General features: G+C 46.0%; 1 protein-coding gene across 2 annotated transcripts in view; it reads left to right on the forward strand.

Annotated features, from left to right (window-relative positions):
- Positions 1 to 1659: 1659 nt before the first annotated feature.
- The window catches only part of SCUBE1 (signal peptide, CUB domain and EGF like domain containing 1), a 157246-nt gene continuing 136882 nt past the window's right edge, over positions 1660 to 22023 (forward strand). For both annotated transcript variants that reach the window (XM_071551543.1, XM_071551545.1), the window contains exons 1-2: positions 1660 to 1801; positions 4326 to 4448. In XM_071551543.1, the coding sequence (XP_071407644.1) occupies positions 1714 to 1801; positions 4326 to 4448 (211 nt within the window). In that variant the 5' untranslated portion in view covers positions 1660 to 1713. The remainder of the gene's footprint in view (positions 1802 to 4325; positions 4449 to 22023) is intronic.

Here is a 22023-nt window from a genome sequence, read left to right on the forward strand (position 1 = left end):
CACCCGTAAGGGATTAAGGACGGGAATGCCCAAAGTCGAGGTGTAAACATGCAGAAGGCAAACAGCTCTGGCAGTGAGAGTTGAGTTGTGTGAAGGATAAAGAAGGTGGGTTGTACTTTCACTAAGCAAGCGCTGGGCTGAGCAACTTTGCTCACACTTCCTTCCCATCTCTTCAGGCTTGAAGGTACTTACCAGTGCTACTTTCTGGGCGAGTTGTACTGAAACACACAGAGATTTGGGAGGAACTTGTCGAAAAAGAGGCATCTAAGGCTGTGATGGGGTGTGTTCCTTTCCCAGGTGACAAGTGGCCGTCACGCACAACAGCCTCGCTGGGGAATAATGGGGAAGACTAGAGCGTCACGGGGTTTGCCTCTGAGGGGGCACATTTCTCATGTTTGCGTTTAAAAGTGGTGGATTTCCTCCTCCGGGGTGCTGGTGACAATGACACTCACGTGTCCCTCTGCAGCAGAGGCAGTTGCAGGTTCCCTCATGGGTTTGGGGACAGCGTTTCCTCCGGGCCGGGCCAGGACCACCCGGGTCATCTGCGGAGCCGCGCTTGGCTCTAGAACAGGGCTCGGAGGAGACACCGGGGCAGGGCTGCAAAGGGGCAATCGCCTCTCCAGCAAAGCGCTGGCCAAGCCAGTGGCTGGGGGCTGGCAGGAGTTGGAGGCAGGGGAAGCTGGGGCGACCAAAACAGCAACAGTTGTCTTTTAGCCTGAGCCTGGGAAGGGGGAAGGATCGCTGCCTGCGGTTGCCGAGAAGATGGGCAGCCGTGTCTGCCGGCCTGTCTGCACGCACGCACGCAGTCTGGGACCACCCGTCCATCCATCCACCCATCCATCTATCTGTCCCTCCACCTCCCCCTCCATCTATCCACCCATCCTTCCCTGTCTCCATCCCTCTGTCCATTCATCCTGTCATCCCTTCATCCACTCACCCTTCTATACTTCCATCCCTCTGCTGACCCACCCATTCCTCTGTCCATCCATCCATTCCTCCATACCTTTCTGTGCATCCACCCACCTCTCCATCCCTTCATCCACTCATCCTCCTCTTGCCCCATCCCTCCATCCACCCACCCCTCTGTCCATCTACTCATCCCTCTGTCTATTCATCCATCCATCACTCCATCCTTTCATCCGCCTACCCACCCATCTTTCTATTGCTCCATCTCTGTCCATCCACTCATCCCGCCATCCCCCTATTCATTTACCCATCCCTCTGTCCATTTATTACTCCATCCCTCTGTCCATTTATTACTCCATCCCTCTGTCCATTCATTCCTCCATCCCTTCATCCATCCCCCATCCCTCTGTCCCTCTATTCCTCCGTCCATCCCTCTCTCCCTGCCTGTTCCGCTGCACCCGCAGTCCCCGGCCCCGCCACAGGAGGGCGCGCCCCTGCGCTGCGGTGGCCGAGCTGCGTGTCCCTGCGCGGGCGGGTCCCCTCGGGCCGTGCCAGCCCCGCGTCCGCTGCGGGGCACCCCGTGCCATCCCCCGCCATCCCGCGGCGCGGCGGGGCAGGGAAACCCTCCCGAACCACCCGCACTCCCCTCCTCGGGTTGTCGGGGGCGGCCCGGCCCGCCCCGGCACCGCCCCCGGCGCGGGAGCCGCGGCGAATCAGCGGGGCGCTGTGCGGGCGTCAGCGCCGGCGGCTCTGCGGGCGGCCCCGAGCGCTGCTTATCGCGCCCGGGCAGCGCCGCCGCCGCGGACCATGGGCACTGCGCGCTCGGCGCGGCGCTGCTGGCTGTTGCTCGCCCTCGCCTGCGCCGGAGGGCTGGCGGCAGGCAGCGGGGCCGCAGGTAAGGAGGGGAGGCTGTCTGTCTGTCTGTCCGTGTGTGTGTCTCTCTGTCTGTCCGCCCGCCCGCCGGTGCCTCGCTCCCCCGCTGTAAGGTGTCCAGGGGAGAGACGGGCGCTGCTCGTGTTGGGAGTTGCGGTGGGCAGGCGTTTTCTCGCGTGTCTGGAGCTGCCGGAGCGCAGGGACTTGCGTAGGGAGGGATGGGGAAGGAAAAGTTACTTTCCTTGAGTGCCTTGCGAGATAAGTGTGTGCTGAGCCCTGGAGAGTCGGCTGCTGTATCTTCCCAGTCCGCGCATTAACCCGGAGACCTGGTGTGTCTGAACTCAGACCTGTGTAATAGCAGTAATGATACTAAGTCTTTGCTTAGGAAAAAATACACCCCACAAAATCAAACACCCCCCAACTCTATCTGCCCAGGAATGTTGTAAGCCCAGAGTGAGTCCTTAAAGATGTGTACGCGGTCTCTGAAGTTGTGCTAGAAGAAATCCTTTAAGGTGAAGTACGAGCGGGGGAGGGCTGGGTGTGTGTGTAAAAATCCCTGTTCCTGGGACTGAGGAGTTTAAATGCAACAAAATGAACGAAGTCACCGTAGAAGTTCTTAAAGTCTGAGAAATGCAGCGTGAGATGTGGAGCAGAGCAAGGGCTCGTGTTTGGTTTTGCCCTTTCATTTGACTCATTGGCATTCACGCCTGACTCCCAGGCATCCCCTGGTTGCTGTGAAATGTCCCCCTTGGCTCAATGCAGTTTGAATTTTTGACAGCATTATAAAGAGTCCAGCTGTCACTTTTGCTGATCTTGAGGGGAGATGGGTGCCGGTTTAATGACTCAAAAGTGTGAATCAAGGCATTAAAAAAACCCCAACAAACCCCCCTTATTTTCTTCTTAAATTCTTTTTTTTTTTTTGCTTGGCTGAATCTGTGCCCGATGTGGGCAACACCCTCGGACCCCCGTAAGCTAATTCACGTAAATCATGGCTAGGTCTGAACCGGCTCAGCTGTTAAAATAAATGAATGGACAAGAAAGAAGGAAACAGATTAGCAGCGCTGCGCTTCTCCTTCAAATTACGGCGCTTAGTGCCCTGTTCCCATCTTTTTTAAAACAAACAAACAAACAAAGCCCCCCTAACAATGCAGAGTCCAGGCAGTTCCCTTGCGGCATCCCCGAGGTGCCCCTCTCAGACAAGTTCTCTGCTGTGTCCATGCCACGGTGTCTGCTTATCCTCCCCTCTTCAAACAGCCCCCTCCTGCCCCCAGTGACTTTGAAGGATCCGTGTGTTATCACTGGAGATGGCTGAGTGAGCACTTCTGGAACAATTAGCGTTAGAATTTCGAGCCCACAATAAAAGTGCTTTCACTTTAGTGCACCGTTTTGCGGAGCTCTTAATCTCATTGGCACGAAACCAACTGGATGCCCCTCTCTGTCCCTCCGCAGCGTCCCCAGTCCCCTCGGTCCTTCCTGGGCGTACAGGGGAGGCTGTGCTGTGCTCCCTGCCCCTCCTGGGCAGCTCCCTGCCTGTCAGTGCCCTCCCGGGAGCCTCAGATGTGGCTCTGGTGTGAAATGGGGAGGAAATCCCCGCGAGGTGCGTTATTTACACGACCCTGCCCTCGCGGTGTCCCCAGGGCGGTGACGAGATGCTCGGGGACCGTCTGCGGGTACCAAGGGGGTAGGGCAGGGTAGGCAGGGCTTTAAATGTCCCTTCTTAATAGCACAAACCCCATCCCTGAATAGGTCGGAGCTTTTTTGTCTTTTCTTCCCCCCCCCCCCCCCCCCCCCGTTCACTTCATTAACATTCCCACGACTACCGAATCTCGACTGTCTCTCATCCTCCTCCCTCCCCGTCCTCTTTAAATCCGGGGGAGAAAACGAATGCCTGTCACTGAAATGTGTGTAAAGGCTTCCTACCCTAAAAGCAGAAAGCAGTCTGGGTCCCTGCTTTGCAGTGCAGGGGCCAGGGGTACTGCTGGGACTTTCTCCCTCCTTAAATGAGTTTTAGTCCAAGAAGATGGTGTTATTGCAGGTTGCTTTTTTCCCCACCAACTTACCGAGTTTCATATGGTCTTCCACTTATTTATTTTTTTGCCTCCTGGTAAAAAGTATTAACGTGGTTTTGCTGTTCAAATATTTATTTTTCTCATTCCCCGACCAGCATAGTTTGTTTAAACTGGGGTCTATCTTTATAAATTAGGAAAATCTCTTTGCTAGAACATGCAGGTGGGTTTTCTCTCTCCTCTTATAGGTCATTTAAGCACTCTCGTATTTTGCTGAGCTGTGGGTCTCCAGTTCCAGACCTGTTCAGCAGGAGCTGATTCCTGGTGTCTGAGGATTTCCTAATCCAGAAACGTGAGCCCCAGTGCCTGTGGCTCGGTGGAGCACAGAACTGACTCGGGGAGACTCTCACAGTGATTTAACCTTAGATGTTCTCCTTTCCAGGGGAGGCAAGGCAGGCAAACAGCTTCGGGGGGACTTTCTGTGCTTGGTGTTGTGTCTCGGGTCTCCCTCCTCATCTTGTCCCTGTTCTGTGCTTCCAGATGTGGATGAGTGCGCCGAGGCCACGGATGACTGTCACATCGATGCCATTTGCCAGAACACACCCAAGTCCTACAAGTGCATCTGCAAGCCGGGCTATAAAGGGGAAGGGAAGCAGTGTGAGGGTAAGGACACAGCGGCTCCTCTCCCGTCTCCTCTCCCCTCCCTTCGCTTATTTGTTTGCTCTTTGAAAGCTTTTGTAAATAGCTGAATTCCTGAAACGATTAATGCAGATTTACAGCTGCTTAACCTCAGCTCTGGGTGTTTATTGGCAAGCATCCCCCTGCTGCTTTTGCTAATTGTCCGGCACCGCAAACGCCGTGCCCGGCAGCCTGCTCTGACAAATAAAGTACAATAAATCCCGCGGGATGGGATGGGATGGGCCCCTGGATCGCCCCGGGATTGCCCATCCTTCTCCCCGAGGGGCTTTTCTGCATCTGCTCCGCCCTGGAACTTCCTTCTCTTTGACACTCTCCGTGTGCCATGATCATGTATTTCTAGTCTGTGGAACGCTATTTAAAAGGAAGTATTTCAGATTATTGTGTTTATACAGACCTAAAAAAAAAAGTTGTTTTACTTTTGTGTGTCCTCTTGTAATTGAGAAAGACCTAGCATGTTTTATTGGGTGCTGTGTACACTCATATTTCAGGTTTTATGAACTCCATCTCGCCTGTTGAACCTCAGCAGAGAGATTGGTGAAAAGAATGAATATTGTCATCACAACAGAATGCCTTACAAATAAAAGATGCAAGATTATTGTTTTTTTCCTACTTGTAGATGCTAGACAGGTATAAAAGTTTTCCTTCCAAGTCTCTCTCTGTGGCAGAATGAAACTTTTAAAAAATATTTATAGCTAGTCCATTAAAAAGATTAAAGACCTAGAAATGACTTTGCTGAAGTCTACAAAAATTTGAAACCACTTATTATTCTCCATGGACTTCCAAAGTGCTTGTTCAAGTGCCCCGATGAAGCATTTTTGTGGTTGTCATATTTTTCTGTCTTGGGCTTAAACTGACAAATTCCTACTGTCCCCCTCTTGGTGCTCCAGTTTCTCTGAGTTCATTTGTAAGGCAGATTTTCTCCCTTGCAGGCAGGGCCATCATTCAGTACCTCTTCTTCCTCTCTTCATCCCTTCCTTCCAGGGAAGGAGCTCCAGAGCTCTGAGGAAATGTGCTCAGGGCCACAGCTGAGGAGGTCACAGCACCCTCAGCGTTGGTACTTGTATTTGTTCTGCACCATCAAAAGTTTCCTTCAGCTTAAACTATTCATATTTTAGTTATTAAGCTCTGTTTAATGGTAGCCATGGCTTAGACTCGTATACATATTTCTCTTTGCCTGACTGAACTTGGCTTTGTAAAAACAATTAAAAAGAGAGCTCAGTATGTAGCAAACCCCATGATTTCTCTTTATAATGATATACAGGATAATGGAAGTCTGATACCAGACATATCTAATAGAATTAATGTCTGAAAAACTTGATAAGAATAGTCAACTGGGGCAAACTGCAACACATTCTATATGGACATTCAGCATTAATCAGGTAAATGAACATAACCTGTCTAAACCAGGCATTACTCTGCATGATATCCAACCTTTTCTACAATATCATGGTAACAATTCTGGGACTTCGCATCAGCTCCATGTCTTGAGTTTGTAATTAGTATCAAACTTTTGTATAAGTGGAAAGCTTGAAACGTTTTTAATTGCTTCCTGTCTGCAGCTGACTTTAAATTACTTCTGTAGTAGCTCTTAATTTGAGCCCAAAGTACTTTGAAGCATGAAGTAAGTGAAGTTATGGCAGGGGTCATTATGTCCTTTCCATAAGTGAGGAAGCTCATAATTAGAAGGAAAGGTCACGCAAGTCAGTGGCAGGGCTGAGATCTGCCTCAGGCCTGCTATACATATGTAGGAGGGGTTTACTTTGCCTCTTAAATATGCAAAACCTACAGAAATAAACACCAATACCCATCCATGCAGTTGTTCTGTCACAAGACAACTTCAGTGATCAGCCATGAAAAACTGGCTTTTAAGATTAAAGTGACTGGTCAGAGAGATGAAATCCACAGGATAGCTTTTGTTGTCCCCAAACCAAAGCTGGGTCATCAAAGGATTCTTGGTCTTCATAACTAGGCCTTTCTGAATAAGCCTTTTTATCACTAAAACTAGTTACCTGTGATAAAAAGATAACTTGTGTACAGTTGCTGTGCCTCTGTAACTCACTTTGTAGCCATCTCCCTGTACTGCTCCCTGTCTGAGGAACATTCCTGTGGCGTAACTACCTCCCTTATGGCCCAGGCTCTGCCACACAACCAGGTTTTACTCAGCAAGCAGAACTGCAATGTGGACAGTACAATGAGCTTAAAGAAATATGATCAGATTCACTCTGATCAATTTTAGTGACCTGCCAGCTCAGGTTGTACTGAGACATTGCCTCTGTTTTGTTTATTTTAAACAGTTGGAAATACTGCTTTAGTTCACTTGAAATCCATTCTTAAAGAGAGGGAATAGCATATGGGAAATAATAAATTTAATTTATATTTGAAATAATATATTTTGGATGATTCTTAGGTTTTGGAAAAGCAAGGGAGGACATATTTGTACAAACGTGTCCAGTGTGAGAATATGTATTTGTGTCCTCTGGTGTGTTTATTTATTTATAGTTTTTCTAACCAGCGAGCTCCTCAGGGCAGTGCAGTAGATGTGGAGCCGAGCCCCTCGTGCAGGATTTTGTGCATGTTTTGCTGCTGTGAGCTATAGGGAGAGGAGAAATACATGAGAAAAAACACTTCTTTAAGGACACATGGAGAGTTCTACCAGCAATCACAGGGCAACGAAACATTTCCTTGACAGCCTGTTCAATTCCTTCAGCAAGGAATTTCTCTCTGAACTTTGTTTTTTTCTCAAAATGTCTTTTGGCCTGGGTTTCTCTGGGCTTTCTGGGAATGGAGGAGGATTCTCAGTCAGATCTACCTTACCTTTTTTCTTCCTTTTATTTTCTGGTGAATCTTCTTGCCTGAACCAGCTGACCTGTATCTGTCCACACAGCACAGTTGTTTCTCCTAACTGAAGGGTTCCTCATTCTTTCTGTGTCCTCTGCAGATTTCAGTTTACCTATTTGGTTATTGTTCTGTGCTTTGTGCAGTCTCATGTCCAGTATTGCCATGACATTTTTCCATATCACATCAATGTCCTTTGGATACAAATTCTCTAGTTGGCATTTCCATAGGACTGAATGACATGTCCAACCCAGGTGACTATAAAAAGAGTAATTGCTTTCAATTCTCCATTTCTGTACAATATACAAAATCTATTAATTGCTAATTAATTGATTCACTTTCCCTGGCACCCCTGCTATCACTGAGGAACTCTTCCCTATTGTGATTTTGCTATCTCAAATGCAGTGAGCTTTGATGTTCCCCAGGTCTTTGTCCTTCTCTGCATGAACTTTTGGGTCTCCCCCAAGTTGGTATCTCCATAGAATTGTTAGCTGGAAAACTGTGTCAAAGCAGTGGAAATTCCAGAGAGTTCAAGAGGATTCCAAATCCTGGTGTTCCTTTTGCCTTGATGGGGTTTTATCTGTGATGGAGCTTTGTGTGTCTGCTGTTGGAGGCTGCTCTGTCACTGAACAGTTTGGGAAAGGCTTTAGCTCTCAAACCTGGTTTTTAGGGAATTTTTTTTTGCCCCTGCTGCTTCTCTGGCTCCTCTCATCATCATGGTTAAAATACTCTGTATAATTTGTGGTTGATGTTTATCTGTGCCCGTTTTCTATCCAGTTAGTGTGTTAACTGTATTTCAAATGTTTTTCCTTAGCCCACTGTTTCTCCTTAGTGTGTTTGTAATTTCAGTGAGTTGCTCTAACTGTAGTTTCTTTTTCTTTTGGTTTACACCTTACACCTGGGACTCTTTCCCTACAGGATGTAAGGGGTGTGATTGGATGGATGTGATTTTTCCTTAAGACATGTTCACCTGTTGCTTCTGGATTGCAAAACTGCTCTCAGCTTTCCCATATTGACTGGGATTTTCCTCTTGGAGTGTTTGTTTTTCTACTGTCTCTTGTAGTATTTGCAAAACTCTTCCTCAGTTCTTTTAATAATTGATCTCATACAGGTGTTACTTTTTGTACAGAAATGTTCCAATTTTTAGCTGTACTTATTATTATCCCTGCTGCGAAGCTTCATAATATTTTTGGTGGCATAATATTATTGCTGAGAGCAAGATACACATCCCATGGGGCAGAGTCTACTCTGAGAGGGTGATATTCAGATTCCTGCCCCTGGTGGGATCTGTGCTGTCCCAGCAGCAGCTCTGTCTGACTGCAGGTGAGTGGCCTGTGCAGCTGCAGGGGTGGAAGTTTGTCCTGTGCTGATGTATTTGCTGTCCTGTTCCTAAGGTAAATAACCATTGAAGATAAACAGGCAGGTGGTCGTGGTAACCTGCACTGAGGGCTGTTCCTCCTGATTGCCCCTCACTGGGGTTGAGCATAACCTCAGAATGAGATAAAGCATCCCTGCCCTCGGGCACAGGGTGTTCAGCCTCACAGCAGGTTATCCCTCAGGCACAGGGTGTTCAGCCTCACAGCAGGTTATCCCTCAGGCACGGGGTGTTCAGCCTCACAGCAGGTTATCCCTCCTCAGGCACAGGGTGTTCAGCCTCACAGCAGGTTATCCCTCCTGGGGCACAGGGTGTTCAGCCTCACAGCAGGTTTTCCCCCCTCAGGCACAGGGTGTTCAGCCTCACAGCAGGTTATCCCCCCTCAGGCACAGGGTGTTCAGCCTCACAGCAGGTTATGCCCCCTCGGGCACAGGGTGTTCAGCCTCACAGCAGGTTATCCCTCCTCGGGCACAGGGTGTTCAGCCTCACAGCAGGTTATCCCTCCTCGGGCACAGGGTGTTCAGCCTCACAGCAGGATATCCCTCCTCGGGCACAGGGTGTTCAGCCTCACAGCAGGTTATCCCTCAGGCACAGGGTGTTCAGCCTCACAGCAGGTTATCCCCCCTCAGGCACAGGGTGTTCAGCCTCACAGCAGGTTATCCCTCCTCAGGCACAGGGTGTTCAGCCTCACAGCAGGTTACCCCTCCTCGGGCACAGGGTGTTCAGCCTCACAGCAGGTTATCCCTCCTCGGGCACAGGGTGTTCAGCCTCACAGCAGTTTATCCCTCCTTGGGCACAGGGTGTTCAGCCTCACAGCAGGTTATCCCTCCTCAGGCACAGGGTGTTCAGCCTCACAGCAGGTTATCCCTCCTCGGGCACAGGGTGTTCAGCCTCACAGCAGTTTATCCCTCCTCGGGCACAGGGTGTTCAGCCTCACAGCAGGTTATCCCTCAGGCACAGGGTGTTCAGCCTCACAGCAGGTTATCCCTCCTCAGGCACAGGGTGTTCAGCCTCACAGCAGGTTATCCCTCCTCAGGCACAGGGTGTTCAGCCTCACAGCAGGTTACCCCTCCTCGGGCACAGGGTGTTCAGCCTCACAGCAGGTTATCCCTCCTCGGGCACAGGGTGTTCAGCCTCACAGCAGTTTATCCCTCCTTGGGCACAGGGTGTTCAGCCTCACAGCAGGTTATCCCTCCTCGGGCACAGGGTGTTCAGCCTCACAGCAGGTTATCCCTCCTCGGGCACAGGGTGTTCAGCCTCACAGCAGTTTATCCCTCCTTGGGCACAGGGTGTTCAGCCTCACAGCAGGTTACCCCTCAGGCACGGGGTGTTCAGCCTCACAGCAGGTCACAGTCTGCATATTCCTTCTGGAAATGCTCCAATTGTCCTTTCTGACCCCCAGTGTTCATCTAAGGCTGCTGAGCTGAGGGGTGTTTTTGGGAGATGGCAAGGCATCTTCTCATCTCCCAGACTTCTGCCATAGTTCCTCACATTTATCTGTGGGTGGTGGATGGAAGAACTCATGGCTGTCTCTGGGAAAATCCTTGCATTGATACCCCTGGATTTTGTTATTCCCATTGATAGTCTGTGCTGGCTGTCTATTACCTGACCTGTTGCTGCAGACAGAACAGCACAGATCACCTATAACCTACTGTCTAAATGCCCTTTTCTGAACTAGGAATCTAATTTTGTGGAAACAGCAGGATGGTGAATTCTTGCTCTGGCAAATTTGAGACTCGAGCTCATCACTTGCAACTGAGAGAATCACAGAATATGCTGAGTTGGAAGGGCCCCACAAGGATCCTCTTCGTGTTGCAGGTGCAGCAAAATCCCTAAGCCAAAAAACTGCTCCCAGTGTTCACAGCCATATACTCAAGTTTGAAATGATAGCTCATTGCAGTTACAATGAATCAGGAACTAGAGATAAACCAGTCATTACCATCCTCAGTAATTCTGTGGATGTGAAGCCAAGTTTCTTCTTATGCCTCTTGGCTAGGTCTGTTTTTAAAGGATTTTAAACAAACTCTAGAAATGGGAAAAACTTACAGAAAATTATCTTCTCATCTCTTCCATTTAAATAATAATGACTGTCTCTCCAGACTTGATTGAATACTCTTCTTAAAATTTTAATCTTGTTGACCTGCTTTACTTTTCATTTTCTTAAGAGGCTCATTCATGGTGTCACTGGTTGGATTTTCATTTTACTACAGGCTTTGAAATACTTGCTGTGTTCTTCTCATGCCCCTCCAAAATTAACCCAAATATTGTGCCAGGGCTGCCCTCTGGATCAGTCAACCTGGACACAGTACAGGCCATTTCAGGCTCCTCATTTCTGGCTCCTGGTCCTGTATCTCACTCTAAAGCCCCCTGTTGTCTGCAGGGATAAATAAAGGGCTTCTGGGTGGCCTTTGGTGTCTGGAATTTGGGCATTTTGTTGCTTGCACAACTCCAGGGAGCTTGGGCTTGTTCTGTCCCTGCACACAGGCAGAGATGCCACTGAACAGGGCACCTTGAGGGACTTCTGATTAATGGTTCTTCTAATTGCAGCAGCAGGTGAATTAATTCTTTCAGGGCATCCTAAATAAAGTATGGGATGGATATTGGGTACTGGAGCTGCTTTCTAGAGTTACAAGACCTTAAGAGATGGTGTTAATGTCCTATATTGAACTTCGTTTCCCCCTTCCCCCGTGGCCCTGTTCTGGGTGAGACATTTTGTTACAAGTCTGTGATGCTGGTTTTGGTCCTACTTCCTTCTTGGGTAGCTTGATGCATCTTTTGGGGTTTAGTGTTTCCCAGAATTAAATTCCAAGGTCTTCTGTGTCTGTGCTTTTTTCTTTTTTAATTGACTGGTACCATTTAATGCTCAATTCTGACTTGTCAGTTTTCTAATTTGCTTTGGGGAATGAGCCCTCTTAGGGGATGGAGAAGTGAAGAAGAAGTAAGAAAATACTCTTGAGAACATTCTGTATTAAAACAGCATTTTATTACAGCCTAAGTGAAATAACAGCTTATGATAACTTTTTTTTTTCTCCTTCATGCTTCTTCTGTCCAATGAAAATAGAGCTTTTGTTTAGGCAGAGTTGAGCCTTGATTTTATTTACTTTTGCCAGCTCCTGATGCTACTTTAGTGAGTAGCTCCCCCGATGGTCCACTTTGGAAATCTTCCATTTTTACTTAGAAAAAGAACATTGACTCCAATTTTTAAATGTTTCTCTCCTGAAGTGCTTCTTGGGTACAAATATCACGATATTTTGCATAAACAAAGACCATGTCCCTAGAAATATGGCCTCATTCAATTTCTTTGGTTTTGTATGTATAGATTTGTTTTAAATTTCATCTGGAAACAGACCTACTTTAAAGCCAATACCTTGCATGAAAAAGTGTGGTTGGTACAGAAATATGTGGCAGAGTTGTAAGAAACTGAAGGGAGAGTGTGACTGACCCCCTTGAAATTCCAAAACTTTCCCACACGTTTAAGGTGCTGAGCGAAAGGAATACACTTCCATCCCAGTCTGAAGAATTAGTTTGTTCAAATGTCTTGAATCATCAGGATACTCGAGCATGTGCTTAATCTTAAGAAACTGTTACCCTTTAAATTTAACTGTTACCCTTTGAAGTAATTCTGTTTAAGTGCTTTATTATTTGGAAGTTATTGTCTTATTTTACTTTACAATTCTCTTTCTCTGGAGCCTGTAGGAGGCCACAGTTTTTCCGCAGTGACCAATGAATTAAAACAAAATCTGGATGATTTCATGAACTGATCTCAGGCCTTGATCTTGCACGTGCTTTAAACCTGAACTTAGTGATTGATGCATGAGCAGTTTGTTTGGTGCTGTTGGCCCACATGTCACATTCAAGACCCTTCTTTCACAGCTATTGATGCTGTTTTGCAGTTCAGCCACCAAAAAGTCCAAAATATTAAACAGGTTAAAGAACTTTCAGATTGTTCTGGTTGCCATAATCAATTTGTTAAGCAGATGAGCTGTTAGAGAATACAGAAGCCAATTTTCCTTTCCTCTCTCAGCCTGAGGTTGCTGCCCTGAATTCCATCCCTGTCAGCCCTTACCAAGGCACAGTGCTCCCAGCACAGCAAAAATCTGACTGGGGATAAGAAGCAGAGCAATGATGGATGATACGAATTCAGTGATTATTGGAGGGAATGGTGTCACTGCAGGGAGTGGGAACCTCTGCAGGAGTATCCCCTGCCAGGGGAAATTTCAGTTGGAGAGCAGAAAAAATTCTTTACAGAGAGAGTGCTCAGGCATTGGAATGGGCTGCCCAGAGAGGGGGTGGATTCCCCATCCCTGGAGGTTTTTCAACTGCAATTGGCCATGGCACTGAGTGCCATGATCTGGTAAAGGGACTGGAGTTGGCCCAAGGGTTGGACTTGATGATCTCGGAGGTCTTTTCCAACCCAATCTATTCTATGATTTGTTGGACATATCCTGGCTGGAAATCCCACAGAATGTGCCTGCTGTGCCCTGTAGCCCTTGCTGTTGGCAGAGACACTGCCGGAGTTTCTCTGTGCTGGTGTCACCATCTGGAGGCACGGCTCACACCCAGAGCCTGCAGGCTCCCTGTTCCACTGGGCAGAGGGGCTGGAATATTTGCTTTGCTGAGCAGGGAGTGTGGGTAATGCCTGTCTCAATAGCTTAGCAGAGGAGCAAGTTGGTACCTGACTCCATCAGTGTCTCTGCTGAGGAGGGCTGTGCCTTGACTCTTCTTGCACTTTCCTGCTTGCAGAAACCCCTCAGAAAATGCCATGAAGACATACCCATGTTTTGCTCTAACTACAAAGCACCAAAGTCCAACTTCATTTAGGAATGGCCATTTTTCTCCTGGAGCATTCCAACCTGCCTGAAGACAAATACCACCCAAGCTCCTCTTTGCACATCCCCTTTTCTCCTGACTCAGCCTAGTTGTTGTTTGCACAGTGGCAGAGGGATTGCTCCTGATCCCTGGCTGCTCCAGAGTGATGTTCCCAAGGGCCCTGCTGTGGCTTTGTCTGCACAGGCATCATTTGGCCTGTGCTGCAGTCTGACCCAAAGTGCTGTCACTTAAGTTTTAATTAACTCACTTCTAAATGTATATAAAAATATTTCTCTTCTTATCCCTCTGGCACTTTGTATTCTCTCACTGTTTTGAAATATTTTTAAAAAAAATTTTTTTTTTGAGGGAAGTGCAAGAACTGCATTATAGAAAAATACCAGTTGTCTGCATCACACGTGGTCTTATGAGGTGAAACCCAAAGGCTTCAGCACTTTTTCTGAGCAGGGAACACACAGAAATATCTTCAGGGGAGCAGCTGCAATTGCATTAATGTTCTAGAATAGCTCAACAACATAATTTGAGTTTATACAAAAGTGCTTTCACTGGATGTTGTTGGAAAAAAAAAGAGTTACTGGGATGTGTTCCTGTACTGCTTATCCTTGAAAGGCTCTTAGTGCTGGCCATTAATATTGATGTTGTGATTCTGTATTAGCCATTATTTTTAGCTGGTTTTAAGGCAAGTGTTTTGATGGCAGTTGCTGTAACCTGTTCCACATTGGGAAGACAAGATCAATCTTATTATTACATAGTAAGATCAATTTATTACTCCACAGTGTAGTTGCCTGAGTTAGCAAGAGCCTGGGCTTGATGGTAAAGATGAGACAAGCACAAAGAATTTCAGCTGTGAAAATGGGAAATGAGGGCTGAGGTGGGAATGCTTTAAAAAGCCACTTGGGTAAGTAATACAAATTGTGGTGTAATTCCACCTTTACCTGCCAAGCACACACAACATCTCTGTGCTCAGACCATTGTGCCAAGTATGAACACAACTATCAAAAGAGAGAATGGTGCTACTGGCAAATTTACTGCATGTCTTTATTACTGAACTGTATAAAATTAAGGGAAAAAACACAACAAGAGCAAACTTTATACTATATAAAATCACAGAATTTTATATTTATATTAAAATTTTATTTTCTATTAAAATGATGATATTTTCTATTAAAATTATGCACAGTGAGCTGTAACATGCAAACTTATAACAATGTTTTGCTCTGCTGAAAATGAGTTCACCAAGGATTTCTTGTTTAGCAAAGTTTATGATCACCAGGGAAGTAAAAAACTTAAGGGAAATCCACGTCTTCTGGTCTGAATTAGTGACTGGCATAGTCTTTTCTGTTGCAGCATTTGAAGCAGGAGGGAGTGCTTTAAATGCTTCAATCCATTTAACCTTAATTGCTCAGTTTTAATAGACATTTGCTAACTAAAGGAACCGAATTATAGCTTGAATTAAGCCTTACTAATCTTAATTAAAAGCTCTGCTTTATAATGGGAAACAGCCTATGTTTAAAACAGTGAGCCTTTCTTAAATGGCTCATTTTGAAACGCTGAGGCCCTTTTGATAATGGTTGTTCAGCCTGAATCTGGGTAACCATTATTCTCCTTACATTGCACTTAATTAAAAATATCTCCTCCATGTGGTTCTGTGCACTCTGCTGGCTGTAAAATTGTGTGACTGGGAGGAGGGGGTGTCTTTACTTGACTTTGCCTGTGGTAATTTGAAAACTTGTTGCTGCCCTTTTGTTTTAAAAGTTTTGGGGGTCAAAAGTTACAAAATTAACATGGGAATCAATGAGCTTGTCAGGCTACTTACAACCATTCATTAATGAAAATTATTCTGTGTTTGTGCTTTGAATTCAGCCAGGACAGGGGATTTTTAAGCTGCCATATCACTGGATCTCAGTTTTACATTTCTTTATTTTAAAATAGGCCCTGCCTCTCCAGCACAAGTTAAAGACAAAACAAAACAATCTCCCACAACTTGATTTTAGGAGAGAGCTGATTGTTTAAATTGTGTTTTCTTAGAACTCAACCTTAAGATTTCTCTTAGTGCATCGTACTCAGGAAGCACTGCTGGACTGTGACCATTCCTTTGTTTAATTTGCATTGCTTTTAATTCTAGCAATTGAATTGCCTGCTGGCATAAATTAAACTCAAGTTAGAAGTCCTGGTCAGGCCTTGGTGCCTGTTTTCAGTGGATAACCAAGGATGTTGGAAGGTGTTCTCTCCTGGACTTCTGTCTCTGCATCTTAGAAATACAGTGAAAATATCCCAGGATAGCCCTGAAAGAGGGATTGACCAGAAAGATGGGAGGGAGGAAGAAGCATGGGGAGTTCACCAAGAATACTTCAAAAAGTGGCATCTGTAATCTGTAGTTTTATACTGGCTGTACTGTCCAATTAGAAAAAAAAAAAAACCAAAAACAAAAACCCAAAAACAAACAACCCAAACAGTTTATTGGGTTGTTAATGAAGTCTTTAGGCAAGACATTGCTGTAATTTGCTTATCTGTGCATAATAAAATGAGATACCTTGTTGTGAAAAGCATCTCATGAGAAACCATCTGAATGAGAGCATTGGGAATAAGTCTAAACAAATATTTGTATTAACTTACCCCCTCTGAACCTTCTCCTCTTGGGTGGAGATCAGCACAGCTGAGGAGTGCTTGGCTTTTTGTGGTGCATCCTGTGATAATACTCAAAATGTAGGATTTGAATAGTGCACAGAAATTGTAGGCATTCTTTTGTTCTCCCTCCCTGAAGTTCTTCCCACTATAACACACACATTTATATCCAGTTACCAAGGGGAGATGTCCAGACACAGAATCTGAGCACTCTTCAATTCACAATTTCCACATTGCTGTGTCCATACCTGCAGCTCCATCCTTTGTCACTGAACAGCATTACTGGAAGCTCTGTGTGCTTTCTGGTGCAGGATATTTGAATGCTGGAGCAGAAATGTCTGATTTCTGGGCAAAGCACAAATTGCCTCTGTTTGCTCTGTCTTTCTTTCTTGCCCAAACCTCAGCTGTAGGCACAGCCTGTAAATGGAAATACGTGATGATCCACAGGTCAGCAATTGTGTTTTTTGGATTTGAATTTTAAATTTCATCCTCACCACTCTTCCTGGGTTTTCCTCACTAGGGAATAGGTGTTTGTCCAGCCTGCCCTCATCTAGCCCTCACAAGGGAAGTGTGTAAATCCATGAATCCCTGCTCAGAGAGCCCCTGCCATTGCCACCTTCTCTAGTGGGCAGAGCCCAGGGAATGTTGTGAGTGTGTAAAGGGTGATGATGATCATGGAAAAGCCAGGGGGTTGCATTAATGTCCACTGTGTGTCCATCTGCATCCCTGCTGGACTGTGGTGACACAGGCACAGGTCAAACCCCACAGCCTGCTCACCACTGCTTTTGGATTTTCCCTAATTATTTAATAGAGCTCTGACTCACAGGACTCATTCCTGTGTGGCCTCTTAGAACAGACTGATGGTCTCTCTTTGGGATTAAAATCTCAGCACTGGCAGTAGGAGAGGGTTCTCTGTTTCAGGAATGAAATAGCTGGAATCCACAAAATTGCATCCATGTAGTAGCTGTTTGAAAACAAAACCCTTTTACATTGATTTGCTACAACAACAATTAGGGTTCCTTGTTGTTGCTGGCCTGGGCCAGGCTTTGAAAACCTGGCAAAAATTGTGTGTACAGCCCAGTGGAATTGATGTCAGGTACTTCATTGTGGGGGCACAATTGGTGCTCAGAGCTGAGGCTGTGCCAGAATTCCATGTGTGCCAAGGGCTTTGGCATCCTGAAAACAACTCCCCATCTCAAATTTCCTGAGCTCTGATGGAGGCAACTCTCAGAGCTGGGGCTGTTCCAGGCAGAGCCTGTGTGTGTGTGCCCACATTGTTGCCATCATTAATTACTACAGGTTTGGTGAGGTTTAACCCACAGAGAGAGGATATTCTGCAATGCAAATCTCTTAATGGGTTGGATTGGTCATTACAGGAGCAAAATGTGACTTGATCACCTTAAACTCTGACATGGTAACGAAATCTGTAGCCCAGTAGTTTATTTTACCTTCTGTATGATGCACAGAAATGAGTTTGAGCTTTTTGTAACCCTGTCTCAGGTTTAAAACATTCTAAGTCTTTGATCTTACCTTCTCTTCAGTCTTCTCAGATCTCTTTGAAGTGAATGTATTTTAATGTAGGGCCATCTCAACTAATTTTAATGTTTGTTTTTTAAAAATGCTGAGTACCCACAGCCCTGCAAGGGACTCAGGAGAAAAATTAATACTTGCCATTCTTCTGAAGACATGAACTGTGTGCAGATGATGCATCTGTATCTAGGCTGAAGCACTGAAAGGTTTGTTAGGAAGATTTACTGTCAGTACACACCACAGAAAAGAGAAGGAAAATAAGAAATCCTTGGTGCTGTCTCTTGGGTAAGGAAAGTGTGATGTGGAATGATGAACATTGGAGGTAGGGAAACATGATGGGATTAATCCATTCCTCTTGCCAAAGGTGCTCTGGAGTCTTAATTACCGTGAGCTGTGAGGGGCTGGTATTTCTCTGAATTCTAATGAGTGAGCATTTTTCAGTGTTATAATGTGTGTTGTGGCTCTTTCACCACAGAGTACTGTGTTCAGTTCTGGGCCCCTCAGTTCAGCAAAGAGATTGAGGGGCTGGAGCGGGTCCAGAGAAGAGCAACGAGGCTGGAGAAGGGACTGGAGCACAAGTGCTGTGGAGAGAGGCTGAGGGAGCTGGGGGTGTTTAGCCTGGAGAAGAGGAGGCTCAGAGGTGACCTCAGCACTGTCTGGAACTCCCTGAAGGGAAGTTCTGGCCAGGTGGGGGTTGGTCTCTTCTCCCACGCACTCAGCAATAGGACAAGGGGGCACGATGGGCTCAAGCTCTGCCCGGGGAAATTGAAGTTGGAGATCAGAAAAAACTTCTTTGCAGAGAGAGTGCTCAGGCATTGGAATGGGCTGTCCAGAGAGGGGGTGGATTCCCCATCCCTAGGGGTTTTTAAAGTGAGCTTGGCTGTGGCACTGAGTGCCATGATCTGGTAAAGGGACTGGAGTTGGAGCAAGGGTTGGACTTGATGATCTCGGAGGTCTTTTCCAACCCAATCCATTCTATGATTCTATGTGCACCTTCCTAGTCCTGGGCAACACTTCTGTAATTAGAAAACCTATTTACAGCAAAAATGAGCATAATTATGCAGCCCAAAATGCTGGGAGGCCTTCACTGCCTAGAAGATGCTGTTGGGGAGTGGTGTGGGTTTGTGTGCATTGAGGGAACAGGTGACAGAATAACTCAGGGGACACAAATTCGTGTTTGCCCTGTGTGTTGTGTTTAAAAGTGGCTGTGTGACTTCAGGAGATGTTGGAAGAAAAGGCAGCCCTGAGTAAGTGAGCTGGAAAAGTTAATGTTTCCCTTACAAAGCAGGAGGCTTGACCAAGGGACACAGCGTGATGGGAAGCCTTTTATTTTACAAGGGTCACAAAAATAGGTTAATATTCATTCATTGTCAGGTAATACAGAAATTTATTTCAGAGCTGAAGTCTGGGATTGTTTCCCTTTGTCAAAGGACAGACATTTAAGAAAAAACCTTCTCCCATTAGGCACCCAAGAACTTTGAAGATCAAATGTGTAATCAAACATTTCCCGTTCTGTTGAAAGAGGGAGCTGTGGTGGAAATGGCTGTGATTTGTGAGTGGTGGGGAAACTGCTGTCCAATGTCATGTTTCACGTTGGGAACAGGCTGTGAACAGGAAATGTCTCTGTTGGAGCTGCTGGGGCAGCTGCTCAATAATCCAGGCTCTGGCTGCCCTGGGCTCTGCAGGTACCCACCTTTATTTGCTGGCTCACTGGCAGTTCAAAGCACTCGCAGCCAATCTGTTTAAATATCAATTAAGGCACATGTCAAACTGCAGCAAACTCTAATCAGGGGTTCAGGATGCTTAATGTGGGGTAATAATTGGGGTTGATCTAGGAAAATACTCTCTTTGCTATAAATGAAGCCGAAATGGTCCCAGGTAGGTTTGCATTGTGCTGGCTGAGATGGCAAATGTCACTTAATGCTCTGATACAGGAATAGAAAACACACAGTTTGTTGGGGAAAGAGCTCAGCTTGATTATTTTTTTCCATAAGTGACTCGAGCTGACCAAAGGTTTTAGACACTCCCAAGGTGCTGTAGGCAAAAAGCACTGTATAAACCTCATGTTGGTATGGGGGAAGGCTTGTCAGAAACTCTGCAAGGCAAAATCCTCAGTGAAGTGTTCATGTCATGGTCCTTGGGGGTCCTTCCGACTCAGAATATTCTGTGCTGTAATTCTGTGATTTATTTGATCTCCTCTCCAGCCCTGCCCCATACAGAGTATTTAAGTGGTACCAAATCTCAGCTTTCAGTTGGTGTCTTTATTTTTCAGGATTATTTATTCCTCTGTGCCCCAGTGATAACTTTTCATTGGCAACGTGTGTGTCCCCTGGAGCAGGAACACCTGAGGAAGGGAATCAGGGGAAGGTGGTTCTGGCTGTTGTCAGTTTGTTGGGCTCATCAATGTCCAGCCACTTAAAATATGCTTTAACTCTCTGAAATAAGACTTTAAGTAAGGAGGGAACTGCCCAGGGAAGGGAACAGACACAGGAAACCGAGGAAGGGAAGGTGAATTTAAGACAAATGGAAGGAAGGGAGTCTCCAGAGACCACATTTCTTATCAGTGCATGAGGAATATGATGGTCATTCACCAGAAATGTGAAATACAGCCATTCAGCTTGGAGTTTCATCATCTGTTGCCTTGCTTTATTTAGCAATATATCAAGCTGAGTTCAGCTCCCAGCACTGGGGGCTTGGTGGTGCCTGGAATCTTTAACTGTGGCTCTTTAATCTCTCTGTGTGAAACACAATATTTGAAGATCATCAGCCAGAAGCTGGACAATAACAAATGGTGATCACACCTGTATTTTCTGCAGCAAACTCAGTTCATGTGGTAGAGAAGGCCTTGTGTGCGTCAAAACTTGTCTGGATTTTTTCACCCCAAGCAGTGAAGGTGACTCTTGTAAATCTTGGTCTGTGGGACTTGAAAATTTGGTTCATGTTTCTTGTGCTCAGTGTGAGGATAAGAACAAAATCCAGCCCCAGAGCAAAGAAAGGCTCAGCAGTGTGTGTGTCTGTGCTTCTTTAGTTACAAGTTAATAATTGCAGAGAGAGGAGAAATATTAAACACAATATTCAAATAATATTGAATATTAATAAGGAAGTAAAAAAGTAATATCCTACAGCCAGTGATAAATGAGAGTCTCATTTGCCTTTGAAGTCTATCCTAAATGCTTTTAGGCAAGATAGTTGTAAATATGGGACTGTTCACACTTGAGGGATGTCTGTGCTGTTCAGCCCCTGGACTTACCTCTCCAGCTGGGTTTGTGTTCTTTTTCCAGACAAGCACTTTAACAAGACACAAAGCATGATGAGCTTTGTGCTTGCCCATCACAGAAGGGCAGCAAACAATCCAACTGCTGGAGAGTCCTTGGTGTTCTCTGGAAGCTGCAGGAAAGGCTTCCAGAAAAACAGCCCAACAATACCCCAGTTTGTATCCAAACCATCTCCACTGAGCTGGCAGGGCATGTTCATTTTATTGCTGTTCAATGCTGCAAAACAGGGGGCTGGGACATTTCTGAAGAAGTTGTAAAACTGGATTTATTTATTTTTTTCTTTGTGGATGCACTAATGGGAACAGCATGGGAGAGGCAGTGCCCACAGTGGGAAGGCTCCTGAGGGATTTATACAGAAAAAAAAGTCCTGCTAAACAACATTTTGTACCTGTTCTTTTTCTTTCTGCACTGAGAAACATCAGGCTGCTTTGGCTGATTTTTTTTTCCCCCTTGTTCCCAGCCTGCCCACCCTTGACCTTCCTCTCAGACTGGCCCTAATGGCATCAAATTTTACAGTTTGCTTTGGCCCGAGCATCTTGAAAACTTCATGGCAACTTGAGAGCTGTAAAAACTGCACTCTGTGCTCCTCTGCTTCAGTGGATTGGGACATGGCTGAGGTCTCAGCACCCAAAGAGGAAAGATGGCAACATTCAGGAGTCAAAAAAGCATCTCAGAAAGAACCAGATGTAACAAATGATAGAATTTCATTGGTTTTCTCTTATAGGAAAATTGATTTAAGAAGCTTTTCATGGAAAGGGATTTTCAGAAATGGGCTTTACTCTGAGGTGAATATGGAGGTTTTGTTTGCAGTAGAAAAATTGAATGAGTCTTGATATGTCACTATTTTCTCCATAAAATGTGGCCTGGGATTCGATGCTGAATTCTGATCTCCCAAACTCAGAGGGAGGTGCCGTTTCAGCAGGTCAGGCTGAGTGACACTGGGGACATTTCCCCTCCTCATCCTTCATCCCTCCAGCTGGGGCAGTTCATGCAAACTTTAAGAGCAGAGCTGGGCAGATTCACATAATTCTGAGCAGGTGGCAAAGTACTGGTGCTGAACTCTGCCTGAGAG

This window comes from Pithys albifrons, chromosome 3, assembly GCF_047495875.1.
Source record: "Pithys albifrons albifrons isolate INPA30051 chromosome 3, PitAlb_v1, whole genome shotgun sequence".
NCBI classification, from domain to species: Eukaryota; Metazoa; Chordata; class Aves; order Passeriformes; family Thamnophilidae; genus Pithys; species Pithys albifrons.